Raw genomic sequence first — 15,151 nt, 5'->3', positions numbered from 1 at the left:
AACATGAAACTACTAAACCCGATTGTACAATAAAATTACATTTAACATTTAGTGGGGATATTGTTATATAACAATAAACATCAAAATATCTCACAGTGACGCAAAATAAACACAAAACAAACAAACATCCTTGTACGGTCTGTACAGTGACCACTCCGAGTCGCTGGGGGCGCTGTTCCCTGAGCTTTAGCTTAGCATACAGTACCTCTTTAATGACGTAGCGAAAAATGATACAAATCTCAGAGAGGTATCGGCGACTGCTCGGGTTCAGTAGGAATGGGTAACTCAGATTGTGCTATTCATCCAAACTCTCTACCAACGTTTTTATTATTGATATCTTGTATATTAGGTCTGTCACTCGGCTCGGAGCTGAATTTTGTGACATGCGGGTCTGTCCTTAAACTGTTGAATATAAAGCACAATGTGAGACTACACTCGCACGACGTACGCTACGGGTCCGGTGAGTTGCCTTTCATTAAACGATTGTTAAGCATTAATAACAGTGTTTTTCATCAACGTGAACTTATTTTACCATCACTTACCGCTGTAATTAATATCATATTGTTGACAGCAAATTGGAAATGATTGGAATCTATGTACAAAGGTTGACAGTGTCAGTTTGACATGTAATTCACGTTGACTCCATTATGTGTACACTCACAGTGCCACATAACAAAGATTGGTGACATAAAACCTCTTTTAGGTGATATTTACAAAGCACATATTTACTCAAGTGATAAGAAATTGAGACGGTGGCTTTATATGGTTTCATCTTCGTGGTCAAATTCAGTTTAGTTTTTGTTAGTTTCCAGTGTGGGTTTGATAGTTTCAGTTAAATTTGTATTAAACATATTAAGTTTTAGTGTAGTTTTTAATACTTAGTTTTTTGGGGGGTATTTTTCAGGGGCAAAATGTGAGAACTGAGAAGTTAAGAATAGGTATTACAAAAACACAAAACTTTTAACAGGAATTGACTCACAGCCATGTAGACATCACAGTCTCATCAAACATATACACCCAGGCCTCCTCATGCTTGTTGTGCCGACAAATTTGATCAAATTGTCAGAGTAAAACTTAAGATATTTCCTGTGTGTTGTGTCATTTGTTAGTTTTTTTTAACACACAGCATTGTTTCAGTTAGTTGTTGTCTTTTTTCTAAATTCTAGTTTTTATATTTGTTTTGGTGAGGTGAAATGTGTTTTTCCCACACCTAGTTAAGTTTTAGATAACTATAATAACCTTGGTTCAAGGCAAATATGCAGTTGTTGTTGTTGCATGGCTCTAGCCCCCAAAGTTGAGCTGTGGCCAACATGAGTCCTTGGGTTCAAAGTCAAACCCAATTCAACAACCACCAATTCAACTATGTACATGTTTTTAACAGACCTTCATAAAATAAACAAATTTAGTAGTTTTTGCTGACAGCCTTAAACTTCCTTGATAAAATTTAGCCAAAATCTTAGTTTGATTGCTCACTGTCCCCAGGTTTGTTTACTTAGCGTATCTCTGGTAACAGTCTTCTGCTCACGGTGTGTGCTCATGTCTGTGTGTGTGTGACAGGTAGCGGGCAGCAGTCTGTAACAGGTGTGGCTGCAGTAGAGGACAGTAACAGCTACTGGAGTGTCCGTGGGACAGGTGACGCCGTGTGCCATCGGGGAACCCCGGTCAAGTGTGGGCAGACGATCCGCCTCACTCATGTCAACACAGGCCGTAACCTGCACAGCCACTACTTCGCCTCCCCACTGTCCTCTAACCAGGTGGGTGGTGTGAGAAGAACATGGGGAAAGAGGAGAGATTTGGTGATATATTAAGAACAATCTCATGGGCTCCCTGTATTGGGAAAGGATATTAACTCCGAAAAAAGATGGAATTGATATTTCCAGCCTAATTCAAAAAAGCTGATGATGAAAATTTTGTGAAATGTCTGATAATTCACTTCTATCCTGCCAAGTTAGAGCCACTGAGAGATTAATTGCAGTAACATTACTAAACGTTGATGTAAAATACCAAGAGACTGATGCTCACATTTACTGAAACCTAGACCAACATTTTGAGATGGACCTCAGTTGACAGCAGCTTTTGCACTTTAGGAAACGCACGGAGCTCTCTGGGAAAACAGCCTCGGGTCAGCTAAAACCTCTCCAGTACTGAAGAAGTGTGAAAACACTGTCTAGCCAATGTGTAATGGGGTTGGAAGATGTGTACCGTGTGATTACAGAAATTTGTTAACTGTCAGACATTTTGATAGTGTTTATGCCAAGGTAGTTATTCCTTTAACGTGCCTGGGTGTATTGGATTATTGTGGAAAACGCTGTAAATCAGTGAACAGGTCTGCTTTGTGGCATGTTTTGATTTACAGGATTGTTGCATCAATGTGATGAAGTTCCTTAACAGATAGGTTTGGGCAGAACATAGACATGCCTGCCTGTTTTTCTATAAAGGTGTTTATGCGCATAACCCACAATAACTGTGCTATATGCACTGAAGTCTGTCTGGCCACCCTCGTTCACTCACAAAGTCTGATACATTAGTGTCAGTGGTATCAGTACAACCTTCACTGGAGACTAAAGGGTGTACAAGAGCCAGTGAAAAGCCAGACTGTGTTTGACAAAACCAAACATGTCTTAATGTTTACTGTGTTTGAATATCTAGCTCGGTAAATAATTGGGTCTGTAAAAGTTATTTTACAAATGACTGTTGTATAAAAATGAAAGTCAGCTGGAGGCTCCAGTTCAGCAGCAGAAAAAATGTAAAGGACAGAAGCAAGGTAAAATATTAAAAATCAAACATATGGATAGATTTATGTTTGGAAAGTAAAAGGATTGTAAAATGGATCCAAAAGACTCTTGCAAAAGCAAGATAGCTCATCCTCTCCTCCTTTCTTTGTCTTCTGATCTCTTTCTCACTTGTCCATAGGAGGTGAGTGCATTTGGCGATGAAGGGGAAGGAGACCACCTGGACGAGTGGACAGTTCAATGCGGGGGCTCTGTTTGGAAGCGCGAGGAGGCCGTCCGCTTCCGTCACAAGGCCACTGATGCACTGCTGTCAGTGACAGGGGAGCAGTACGGACGGCCGATCCACGGTCAGAGTGAAGTTCACGCCATGTCAAGCCCCAGCCAGCACAGCCTGTGGAAAGCCATGGAGGGCATCTTTATGAAACCCAGTGAGAACCCAGCGGGCAGCCGAGACTACAGTCACATACACACAGAGTTCTGAACTTTTCCTCTCTGCTTCTGTCACCTCCCATTGTCCTCTCTGTCCACCTCTGTATTCCTACCTCTGTCCCCAATTACGCCTGTACCAGCAACCCTCTGTCTCATTTTTCTCTCTCATCATCTTTTAACTGTCATCTTTTGAGGAGACCGTGCCAAAGTCTGTCATGGATCAAGGTGCAATGACTTCACCTTATCAATCCAACCTCTGTCACATTTATTGTGTTTTGGGAAACACTACTTGAATCCTCAAAGACCCAGCAGCTACACTCAGAGAGCTAACAACATTTGAATAGTGTTATAGTTTGCCTTGATGGGTACAAGAAGACATAAAGGTATCAAAGATGCTCTTTTACTGTACAACGACTAATGTTTATCACAGTTTGTGATGCTTTACATCCTCTCAGCTGTTATTTATTGTTAAATAACTGACATCAGCAGTCACAACACAACACAGAAGGCAGCGCAGGTCTCGTGAGTCACGTGTTTTATTGGACTAACAAAAAAAAACCATTGTTACACTTGTGCCTTTATCCTTTTTTAAACTTAGTAGGTGTTTACATTGTGGAGCCTTTTAAACTTTTGGAAACATAAGACTTTTATTGTGTTTTTATGGTATTTGTAAGCCATATTGTACTCAATGGATAAGCAGTGTTACCAGGGTAAATTACTATTTTCCCCCTTTAAGTCAGATTCAGTGTAAATGATCCAGCACTAACTGACATAAGAGAACAAGCAGTTTTGTCTGTGGAGGTGTTTTTATTTCTATGTTCATTGTTGAGCTGGATGCTGTTTATTGTTTGATCAGTTTCCAGGTGTTTGGAGTAAGTACGGTGTTTTGTATTCATGCTGTCTGTGCATGCTTATGTGTTAGATCAACGCATTGTTTCAGAGGTTCATGTGAGCAACAGACATGCAATGGAGACCTCATATTAAAGTGATTTTTATGCATACCAGCATCAGTGTGACTATTTGATTTTTTTTTTACTTTTCCATCTGGTTACAATGACAGTTAAGATGATCTGGGGACTCTTCACAGGTGGTCCTTTCTGCATGATCACTTGAAATGAATTATTGATGTCACCAATAGGGCTTGGTATTGCTGAAAAAATGACAATACCTGTACCAGTACCAGTTCCCTTAAAATGATACCAGTTTTGATACTAGTTTCTATACTACTTGGTGTCGGGTTATTTCAGATGATACCTTAAAGGGATAGTTAAGATCTTTTGAAGTAGGGTTTCATAAGGTGCACAGTCAGTGTATTCCCTACAGTCGATGTCAGTCAGCACACCCTCAGGTTGGAGAAGCAGGCAGGAGTCCGACATGAAAGCAATGCACTGCTGTGGAGAGGTCAGCGACAAAATGGGTTCCCCCAAAGTAAAAATCAATATCAGTTTTAAGTGTATGCTTTATTTAGAATATTTTCACCCCTTTACCTTTCTGTCAGACAGTGATCTCTGATGGGGAACTGAGGCCATTATGTCGCTCTCTTCAAAGTCAAACTCCAGTGAGAAAAACAGTGATTCAACGTCACTGAACTGCTGGTCTACTCCTGCCTCAATCAGTTAGTCTGATGGTGTTGTTGTGTGACTCTGGCATTTAAAAGGTTTAGTTCAGATTCATCAAAGTCACACAATAACAAAACTTACTGACTGATCTAGGCAGCAGTGGACCAGCAGCTCCTGTGCTCTGCAAGCCAAAAATACTGTTTTTGTCAATGGAGTCTGGCTTTGACGAGAGCAAAGGTGGCGAACTGAAGTCGTTACCAGCTTTCCCGTCAGAACAGTTTGTCTGACAGCAGGGTACAGCAATAGAAATACTCTTAATATAGCATACACCTAAACTTTTATATATCATTTTAGCTGGGACTTTTTTTTTGGTGGATAAATTACATTTTGCAGCTGCCCCCATCCACAGTAGTACGTTGCTTAGCTTCTGCGTTAGCACTCCTGATGGCTCTCTAAACTGCTGTAGTGTCGACTTCCGTCTACTGTAGGTAACACACTGACTATGGATAAGTACCCTATATAACCCCACTTAAAAAAATCCAATATAGTACGAATACCCAGTGCTAGTCACCAATGACTCTCCTTACACTGCATTCCTAATTTACCAACATTAATTATGAGATAAACGCAGCCCAAAACAGTATAGACAGAAAATGTAGTTTTTTCCCTTTTTTTTTTTTTAACGTATCCCTGTACTTGATCATTCATACAGTGATTAAGCAAGTAGTAATCACTTTATAAAGTCCAACCCTTTAATTTTACCCACAAAGATGAGACCACACTAAAGGATCTGCACGTAAGGCACACTGTTAATGTTTGCCTGGGCCATTACATTTCACATAATGCCTTGTTTGTCCACATAATGGCATGTTTTGGTTCATTATCTGGCGGTTAATGGGGTTTGAGTGCATCTGCTATGAGGCTATTTTCCCTTGTGTTTGACCTGTGCTCCTTAATTATCATGATTTAGAGTGAGTGCTGATGCCAGCACTGCTCCACAGGACTCCCTTTTCTGACACATGTTGACAAACGTGCAAATTCACCTCCAGCCATCACATACTGCACCCAGCTAAATTGAATTTTAAGATGCAGATCTCAATGGTAACCTTTGTGTGCACGTCTGTCACACCCGCCAAGGTCAGTCAGTTGTGTTTGTAGTGCTACACGACCTGCATGTATTGTGTGAAGGTGATGTCAGAGCAGTGAGCTTTCTGCACTTGAAGAGGCTGCTCTTCTGACTCACAGCTCCTTTATGCACGCTCTGGTACCTGCATGGGGAAACGGCAGTAAAGGGCGCTCAGTGAAAGCCATGCTGTGTTGTCATTCTATTTTTAGGGTTAGTATTTAAAATGACACAGCGAGGATGATAGCAAGTGACAAGTAAAGCAACAAGCCTACTTCCTACTGACTTTTACAATTATGAACAGTTAAGTGAAAATGGTTCTGCTCATCTGCTTATTGAGAGCCAAAAGATATGTAATTAAGTTGCCTTATTTAAAGGGTCAGTTCACCCCCAAATCAAAAATATATATTTTTCCCATTACCTTTTGTGGTATTTATCAGTCTAGATTGTTTTGGTGTGAGTTGCCACGTGTTGAAAATATCGACTGCAGAGATGTCTGCCTTCTCTCCAATATAATGGAACTCGGTGGCACTCGGCGTGTGGTGCTCAAAGTGCTCCAGAAATCATGACCTGGTTACTCAACATAATCCACAGACTTTGTTGTGGGCAGTTTCATGTAGGAACTTTTTTCTCTCTAATAAACTAAACCTGCCAAACATACCACAGCGCAGAAGGAAGCATGCAATGCTAGTTCACCTAGCACCACTGAGCTAGCTAACATTAGGAAGAACATTTGCATCTACTCATGGACAAGAGTCAGCATGTAAACATTTATGGTGTCCTGCGCTAAGCTGTAATGTTAGCTATCTCAGTGGTGCTAGCAGTAGATGCATGATTCCTTCTGCACGGTGATACGGTTAGCAGTTGTGCTTTGGTAGAAAGGAAATAGTTCCTACATAAAACTGCTCACAACAAAATCTATGAATTATCATGAGTACCCAGTTATGATTTCTGGAAAGAGATATAGAGTGCTCCAGGGATGACTGTTTTCTGTAGGCCGACGGGGTAGTTAGCCATGCCCTTGTTCCCTCATCACAAACCCTATGTGATTTTTCTGTTGGATTTTGGATGATTACAGAAAATTCAAGAGTAGGGTATTTGCAGACATCTGTTGTAGACCAAAAGGTGAGCGTCTCTTCAGCTTGTGTTACTATTTCAGGCATTTAACCAAAAACCCACTGACTTTGAGACAAGGTACTGGGAGCGCAAAAATGCTTACTGGGTTTTAGGACTCATTCATGGGGCATCCTATTGCTGTTGAGTTTTCAAATACATTTCTTTTGGCACTTTTAGCACCACAAGCTGAGTGCTGCCATTTCCATTATATTGTAGTGGAGGCAGACATCTTAATAGCCGATATCTCCAATGCTCGGCAACTCACACCAAAACAATTTGATTGATAAATTGCACTATAGTTACAAGGAAAAATATGTATTTTTGATTTTGGGGTGAACTGCCCCTTTAAGAATGTTTTACCTTTTTTGTGTTACTGGGTAATATTGTTTCATCATCATTATAATATTGCTGGTGTGAGGCAAAATTTGAATTATTTCAGAATCCCAAACAAACATCACAAACAAACATCTTTCACAAGTAAACACAGATGCCTCTTATTTTCTATCAAAACAAGGTTTTATTGCATAAACATATATGGATATATTTTTTTTTTAGATTGAACAGATTAAACTTGTTATTTGCATTTTTAAATATCCATTCAGTTGGCGACTATTGCTGTTTTCTTTCTCCTTTTCTAAGCAGCATGCCAAGGTTGTAGTACATATCTGTGTTTAGTTTTTATCTCTATACAATCTACAAGGTAAAAACATGTTTTGGTAAAAACAAATCTCAAAAGCAACTTTCAAAAACATGAAAATCATGAACTGATTCCGTCCTGTTACAGATGTACAGTATAATAATGTAAACTTCAAAAGTGTTGATAAAAGGTCTTTCAAACGAGTTCCCCTTACATAGCCATGCAAGGATGTCTGAATGGCACAATTATTAGAGAATTGTAAAGATAAAGTGGTCTATGCTGGTTTCAAAAGGACCATGACGCTATTAGACAAAGGTGAAAACATGGTCCATTGGTCAAATGTCAATGTGCTGAGAATATCAAAGACATAAACTGACTCACGAGGATAAGTGTAGCATACATTATACAGCAGTTTATACAGGACTATGAGGCAGTGAGAACATTCCATAAAAACCTAATGTGACTAAAACACACAATATATCGTAATCAGTGTCAATTTAACCATCCACAGTGAGGCCTACAGACTCTACCCTAGAGGACGTGAAACAGAGATGATGATGATGACGATGATGATGATGTGACCTTGTATTTGCATATTTATGAAAATGCCCTCTCCTGCACTCTGGTTTGATTAATAGCTGGTAGAAATTAGAAAAAATGGCTATTACAGTATAAACTGGAAAGTCAAATATGTGACAGTAGTACATACATACCTACATTTAAACCAAGGCTGTGCCACCACAAAGAAAGATTAAATGGATTCCCCTGTCTGTCAAAGACACGAAAATCTAAACAACAACATGCATACTGATTTACAGTATAATACATTTTTGCTGTGATACTTGATCTTACAAAGCTATTTTTTAATTTCAAAAGAAAGCCCTCTCCCTATCATATTTTAAACTCACATGGCTGCACGTTAGTTTGATTGAAATATTTAGTTTTGCTTTCATTTGAGGACAAATAATCGCTTCAAGGTAGGAATGAGAACAAACCACACTCTGAGCCAATTAAGTCCAAGGGGAGCACCATGCAATTTAGGGATCCACATATGTCGCTGTTATGGCATATAACATTGCAATGAGTAGTATGAACACCAACGAGTGTATTTCAAAGACGGCATCAACATAGGCATGGGGGGATTATGAGACAATGGGCCCCTGGGCACAGATATGCAAAACCACCACCTGTCCTTCACTGGAGCAAGACACACAGACTTTGTGGTGGTTTTGCCTCCTCTTTTTTTTTTTATCAATTTATTGTTTTGCATCTCTTTATAACCATTATGCATCTTTTTGTGATATTGTGTCTTTTTGTGATAAATTTGTATGTGGTTATTTTGGTCATTTTGTGTCTCTTTGTGGTTGTTTTGCCCATTTTTGTAGTTATTCTGTGTCTCTGCAGTTCATTTGCATCTCGTTTTGGTCATTTTGAGTCTCATCCTGGTTGTTACGTGTTAATTTGAGTGGCATTTTGCAGGTGAAGGCCAGGGGAGGCCCTGACATATTGGGCCCTTGGGCCTGTGCCCCATAGGCCCATTCAGCAATCCATACATGAACATAGGGCTGGGCGATTTGGTCGATATTAATTGATAAAATAATATAAAAAAAATTGTAATGATATATTTCAATATCACAATACAATACAATAATCATGTATAAAATAATAGAAATTATGTTTATTGTGATGAACTGTGTTCTACTGACTCTATAGATGTGTTTAATAAAAACTTAATCTCAGGTATCTTAAATTTTGAACGACAATTTGTTTAAAATCATTTGATTGAACGACAGAATTTTGGAAAACAACAGCAGAAGATGGACACATGATAACAACACTACTCCAACGGTAGATATAATAATAATGACATTTCTTTATCGCCCAGCTCTACACCCACATAAAGAACATCCTCAAATTTAATCTGTGTTGTCACTGTGATGTTCAGCCTCGAGGGGGCTCTATTATAAACAGAGGGAAGTGATTGTAAACTCCTACAAGGTCTTTCCCAAACTTTTCCCCCCAGTAAGCTTTATAAAATTGTAGAGCTATCAGGTCTAGACCATAAAACATAGCTATGACCACAGACGCGACAGGTACTGCAGCAGTCACCTTCAGTTTCTCAATCCTGAGCTGTACTCTGGTGCAACAACACAGTTTGGGTTTGGGCTGAAAAATATTCTTGCTTTTGCCATTAAAAATAGTGAATGTTCACCAACACAGACCAAACTGCCCTTGCGACACTGACACGAAACATATCAAAGCTCAAATTCTCTGGTGTTGTTCTTCCCTTCTGAACACTTTGTAAACATGGCTGTTTAAGCTTTTAGCTGCAGTTCTCATTTTAACCACTAGACCGCAACCTTTTCCAAGAAAACAGCTGTACCAACAGCATGTCACAGCTCTGCTGTATATCCCTGATTTGTCTCACTAGTTTCTACCCTTCGTACATTCTGCTGTTGCGAAGAATAATACATTACACAAGATAAGTAGCACTATATATACAGAGAAATTCATGGGAGTTAGAGTTAATGTTTGATATGGCAGTGTATATACTGGCATGCTTTTTGCGTGGTTTATATTTACCACAGTTGGGCAGTATTACAATGAGATGCTGAGGTGAAATATTTTCTACAAACACATTACTAAAAATATTATAATTTATCTCAGACTGGTCCTACTGTTAACCCATACCATCACTCCACTATTATTTGATTTAAAATCTCCTTCTTCATGCATTTTAAATCTCTCTGACAGCCTGAGCTCACATTATCCACTGTCTTCAACACATCCACACAAATATCAAGTGACCAGTCAATCAATCTATCAATCAATGCTAAGACTTCATAGTAGAGATAACGGGACAGTGATGATTCTTTACTGGTCCCTCACTGAGTATTGAGTTGTGCTCCTTGTAGATACACATAAAGACTTCATGTGCCCCAGGATTAGTGGACTGAGTCAAGGGTTTCGATGTTTTACATATAGTGTGATGTTTCCACATGACTATATGAGATGTGACAGATTTACTATGCATCTACTGTGCCCAACATTCAGTGCCCACATTCATTCACATTCAACGCTACTTCTCTAGGGTAAATATGCAATTGTCCATAATAACAATTGTTTGCTTTTTAAATTAGGAATGGCTCAAAGCACCTGATAAACATTTTCGGTAATTAGAAAATCAAGTTTAAAGGGTGGTCTCGGTCTTGAAAACAGCAAAATAAAACCCTCCGTTTATTCTCCCGGTTCATATAAAAACTTTTTTTTTTTTTTCCCAGTTCAGGTTCCTTGTGACGGGTAAGTCCAGTAACTCTACATGGTGACATCTTCAATGCAAAACAAATATATCTGTCTTCATTTCATTCACATTGTCTGCTTCTATAAGGTAAGTTCAAATTAAACTCAAAAAACTCAACTGATTGTTTAGAGAAGTGCTCGGGTTGTGGCTGGTCCTGCTTTGGCTGCAAAGACAAGATGTGAGGTCATGGCTGTTCTGTCCACTCCCCATGCTCACAGTGCAATTGGTTACTCCATGCCGTTCCGCAGCATCTGATTGGCTGCAATGAGCATGACACTGATGATGAAAGCCATAGCGAAAGCGCAGATCAGGCTTTTCCTGACACACGTCTGCCGATTCTTCTTCTTGGGATGGACTGAGAGGAGCCAAAGAGACGAGAGAAGACATGAGACAAGAAGACAGTTAATTTCAATGTAGCTGATGATTTTAATGTGATTATACAAAATTAATATAAAACACAGTTTTAAAGGAATGGTTGACATTTTGGGAAATACACTTTTTTACAGAGAGTTAGGAGGCTTCAGGTAGGGAAACCAATTGTACCAAAACACAGAAGTGGACTGCTATTTAATGCGTGTAGCAGTTGGCGAAGAGAGTCTCAAAAGCATTTCTCAGCGTGGTCTCCACAGAAATCTGACCTGATCTCACTTTCTGAACTGCACAGCCATGGGTAAGATAGGGGTCATTCCTAACACTGTCTCCAAAATACAGGCATAATGCAAAGGTTGACTCCAGTGTATGGGCTTGGGATTTTGTGATTGGCGTGTGTTAGACCATAGCGGCTGGATGATGCAGTAAGACAGCAGTCAAAAGGCAATTTATTCACCAAACCAGAAAAAAAAAACACATACAGCGGTACAGGCACGGCAGCATTTACAGATGGGAGACCTGACCAGCAACAAGGACAGATGGAAACTGGCGCCTTTTATACCCTATCACTGGTGCACTTGATTGGATGCTCCCATTAACAGGTTTTTTTTAACAAAATATATTATCTCATGGCTAATCACCACGGACAATATAACCAGCATACAATTACCATAATATTTACCATGACTGCTGTACTGCTATTTACCCCCCCAGAATAAACACAAACCCACTACAATAAATATACAAATATACACCAACTACCAAACCCCCCTCTTCCTATCCCATCACTTGGTCTCTCCCAGAACCTTTAAGTTGGTGTTCGTACGCCCGGGGACTCTTTTGGCCGAACACCCTGCAGGAGACACAGGAAGGACAGGTAAGAATCTACACAAACAACTCAAACACAGGCCGCAACTTTAACACACTAATGAACACTTTCACATTGCAATATTAAAGCACATTTATGTTATGTCTGATGAACCAAAACTCAACGGCACTTAATTTTAACTGTTTATCAATTATGAACCTTGTAGGTACACACACAGTATTGTCTACTCTAATCCCCCCCAAAGGTGAAGCAGATCATCCACAACCGCACCTGGCAGAAGACAACACACGTCACCAATCACTACTCATCAATTTCACCATGGTTTGAAATGTTCATCCACATGCTTCACATATTCAATAAAGCTCATGTGCAAATATGCAATGTGCAAACTGCTCTGTGCAAATCATGCTAATAAAGTGCAACTATCACCATGAAAGTGCCATGTGCCATTATTAAAGTGCCTAATTAAGTTGTTTATTTAAAAGTGACCTTCATACACAGACCCAGTTGTGCAATATTTACAAGGCCAAAGCCATCAGTCACTAGTAACGAAGGGCTCTTCGTTACAGCGTGCCTCGTTACATTTTAGCAACAGCATGAACAAATGTCATGTGGGGGGGAGAGACACACACAGTTAATACTCAGGCACGATTAAAACAAACATCGGATATGCAGTGTGGCAAGGGGTGTGGACTGAAGCCTGGCCACCCCAGTCGTAATTTCATCTTGAGCAGAATTGTTTTCTGTTAGTGGTGAAACCATTTATGTACACTTATGTGTGCACCCTCAAGTGCCTCTGGAGACTTTATAACTGGCAAGTGACAGTCCAGTAAACCAACAAATGATTACAGACAGGCTATATCAGATTGCTTTCTGATGCTTTTATTTATTCCATCTGTGACGGTATCTGTTTAGCAAAGTTTAGAACCCCAGCATGCCAGGAGGAAAAATAGCAAACAAAGTAAGGTAAAGTTAGCTCCCATGAGTACACCAGTTAAAGCTGAATTATATTTTGAATATTTTTATCAACAAAATTGAAGGCAATATTTTTGGTCACGTGCGATATCGACCTAGTGTTAGTGTGCAGGTGTTCATTCACTGCTCATTACTGCATGTTTGTGCATTCTGTTTTATTTCAAATAGTAATTCATCTGTGCCATTTCTGCCAAGCTTCCTAGTAGGGGCCTGCTTTAAGATAATCCGATAAAGTTACAGCAAACACACTCTAACCTCTGCTAGAGGATACGTTCATTTCCTGTAATATTAAACATATTGCTCCAGTAACTGATTAGATTAGCTTTATTGATATAAAACATAACAAGCTTGTTTTTACCGCGGAGCCATCTGTCATGGCTTGATAAGTAAGGCAGGCAATTTCATAAACATTCATACAGTTAACTTTGCTACGACTTGTTTCAATGATGGTAAGATTTTATGTACATGTTGATTATATTTATTGGTTACATTTAATATAATTAGACTTTGATTAAAAACTCCATTTAATGATGTTTCTGTCAATGTGTATCCCTGATGATACAGTGATAGAGAAAGAGCTAACAGTGCTGCTGAGCACCATATGCTGTGCTGAACATCTGCTCTCAGAAGGGCTGATACGCTGTAGAATGGGACTCTTGTATTTTGGACCTATAGCGTAAGCTTCTTTGTTACTTTACCTGCAGGAGTAAGAGGGAAATGCTGGATTCACTGAATATAATTTGATCTATAGAGTTGTGTGTAGGTGCCTCAAATTGCCCCTTATTTTCTAGTTAGACCTTTTTTATGCCTCTATGCTGGTGATAGCCATGGTTGGAGGCATTATGTTTTCAGGTTGTTCATCCGTCTGTCCATCCCATTCTCATGAACATGAGAACTCAAGAAGACCTTGAGGGAATTTCATCATATTTGGCACAAACATCCACTTGGACTAAGTGATAAAATGATTTGTATTTGGTGGTCAAAGGTCAAAGTCAATGTGACTTTGCATCCATCTCACTCTAATGAACCCAATTTCTTAAGAAGGCCTTGAGGGGATTTCATAGCTCAGGAATTCATGCTCTAATTATGACAATATATCACACAGATGTCTAATATGATAAAATGATAAGGTGGTGACATTTTATATCCTAAAGGTCAAAGGTAAGCTTCACTGTGACATCATAATGTTCTGCAAAAACACTTTCCTGGCCAATACTCAGACATTTGGTCAGATACTAATCTAGTAACGCTAATTTTGGGAGTCCATCTTGAAACTGTGTTGATCATATAGATCTCCTATGCCGTTGGGTTGAAGATGTGTGAAGGATTCACGTTTTAGAATTTGTAGTTTATTTTCAGTAACATACATATTTGAAGCATTGTCAACTGTCATGGCGACAGAGTCTGGACAGACGTGGATGTAAACTGTAACTGCAACTTGACTGGTTCGCAGAGACATACAATTGTGTTGCAGTAATTCTAGTTTATATTCATAAAGTAGTGATTTCTGTGCCACCCCAAAATGACGCTGGACCCATCCTGGCCACCCTATTGAAAACTGCTTAGCTCCACCACTGGGTAAAGAGCAATCATACATAATATGAGAAAACCCTCATTTGTTTAATTCATAAAAAATGACTTCCAGGCATAGGCAACCAACAGAGACTGCAGGAAGTGACTGCACCTGGCCAGGGATTGATCCAGGAAATAACCCCCATAAAATCCCAGTTGGCAGTTTATACACTTTGGGTTTTGTATAAATTAAACAAACAAGATAAAACATTTTAATTAATAAGCTTTAAAGGTGTCAGTGGGCAGATTCTTTGGACACAGCCTGGATAGCTGTTTCCCAGTCTTTATGCCAAGCTAAGCTAACCATCTGCAGGCACTGATAGTTCTGATGTATGGAATTGAAATTGATAACCTAAAAGTCTTTCCACAGAATCCCTCGCTATCAGATCATTATCTGATTACTTTTGATTTCTTTTTACCCGATTACACGCCACTCAGCAACAGTTACTATACTAGATGTTTATCAGATAGTGCTGTCGCAAAATTTAAGGAAAAGATTATTCCGTCGT

At 39.4% G+C, this 15,151-nt stretch overlaps 2 protein-coding genes across 4 annotated transcripts in view; one reads left to right on the top strand and one right to left on the bottom strand.

Moving 5' to 3' along the window:
- The first annotated feature begins 217 nt into the window (after positions 1-217).
- Positions 218-4,166, top strand: sdf2 (stromal cell-derived factor 2). The gene is made up of 3 exons (XM_050040966.1): positions 218-460; positions 1,558-1,754; positions 2,914-4,166. The coding sequence occupies exons 1-3, from the start codon at positions 277-279 to the stop codon at positions 3,211-3,213; spliced, it is 681 nt and encodes a 226-aa protein (XP_049896923.1). The 5' UTR covers positions 218-276; the 3' UTR covers positions 3,214-4,166.
- A 3,334-nt stretch (positions 4,167-7,500) lies between these two features.
- caln2 (calneuron 2) overlaps positions 7,501-15,151 on the bottom strand; it is a 54,475-nt gene continuing 46,824 nt past the window's right edge. For all 3 annotated transcript variants that reach the window (XM_050041505.1, XM_050041504.1, XM_050041503.1), the window contains exon 6: positions 7,501-11,252. In XM_050041505.1, the coding sequence (XP_049897462.1) occupies positions 11,125-11,252 (128 nt within the window). In that variant the 3' untranslated portion in view covers positions 7,501-11,124. The remainder of the gene's footprint in view (positions 11,253-15,151) is intronic.

Source organism: Epinephelus moara, chromosome 3, assembly GCF_006386435.1.
Source record: "Epinephelus moara isolate mb chromosome 3, YSFRI_EMoa_1.0, whole genome shotgun sequence".
NCBI lineage: Eukaryota > Metazoa > Chordata > Actinopteri > Perciformes > Serranidae > Epinephelus > Epinephelus moara.
This window is presented reverse-complemented; position numbering and strand designations above follow the sequence as displayed.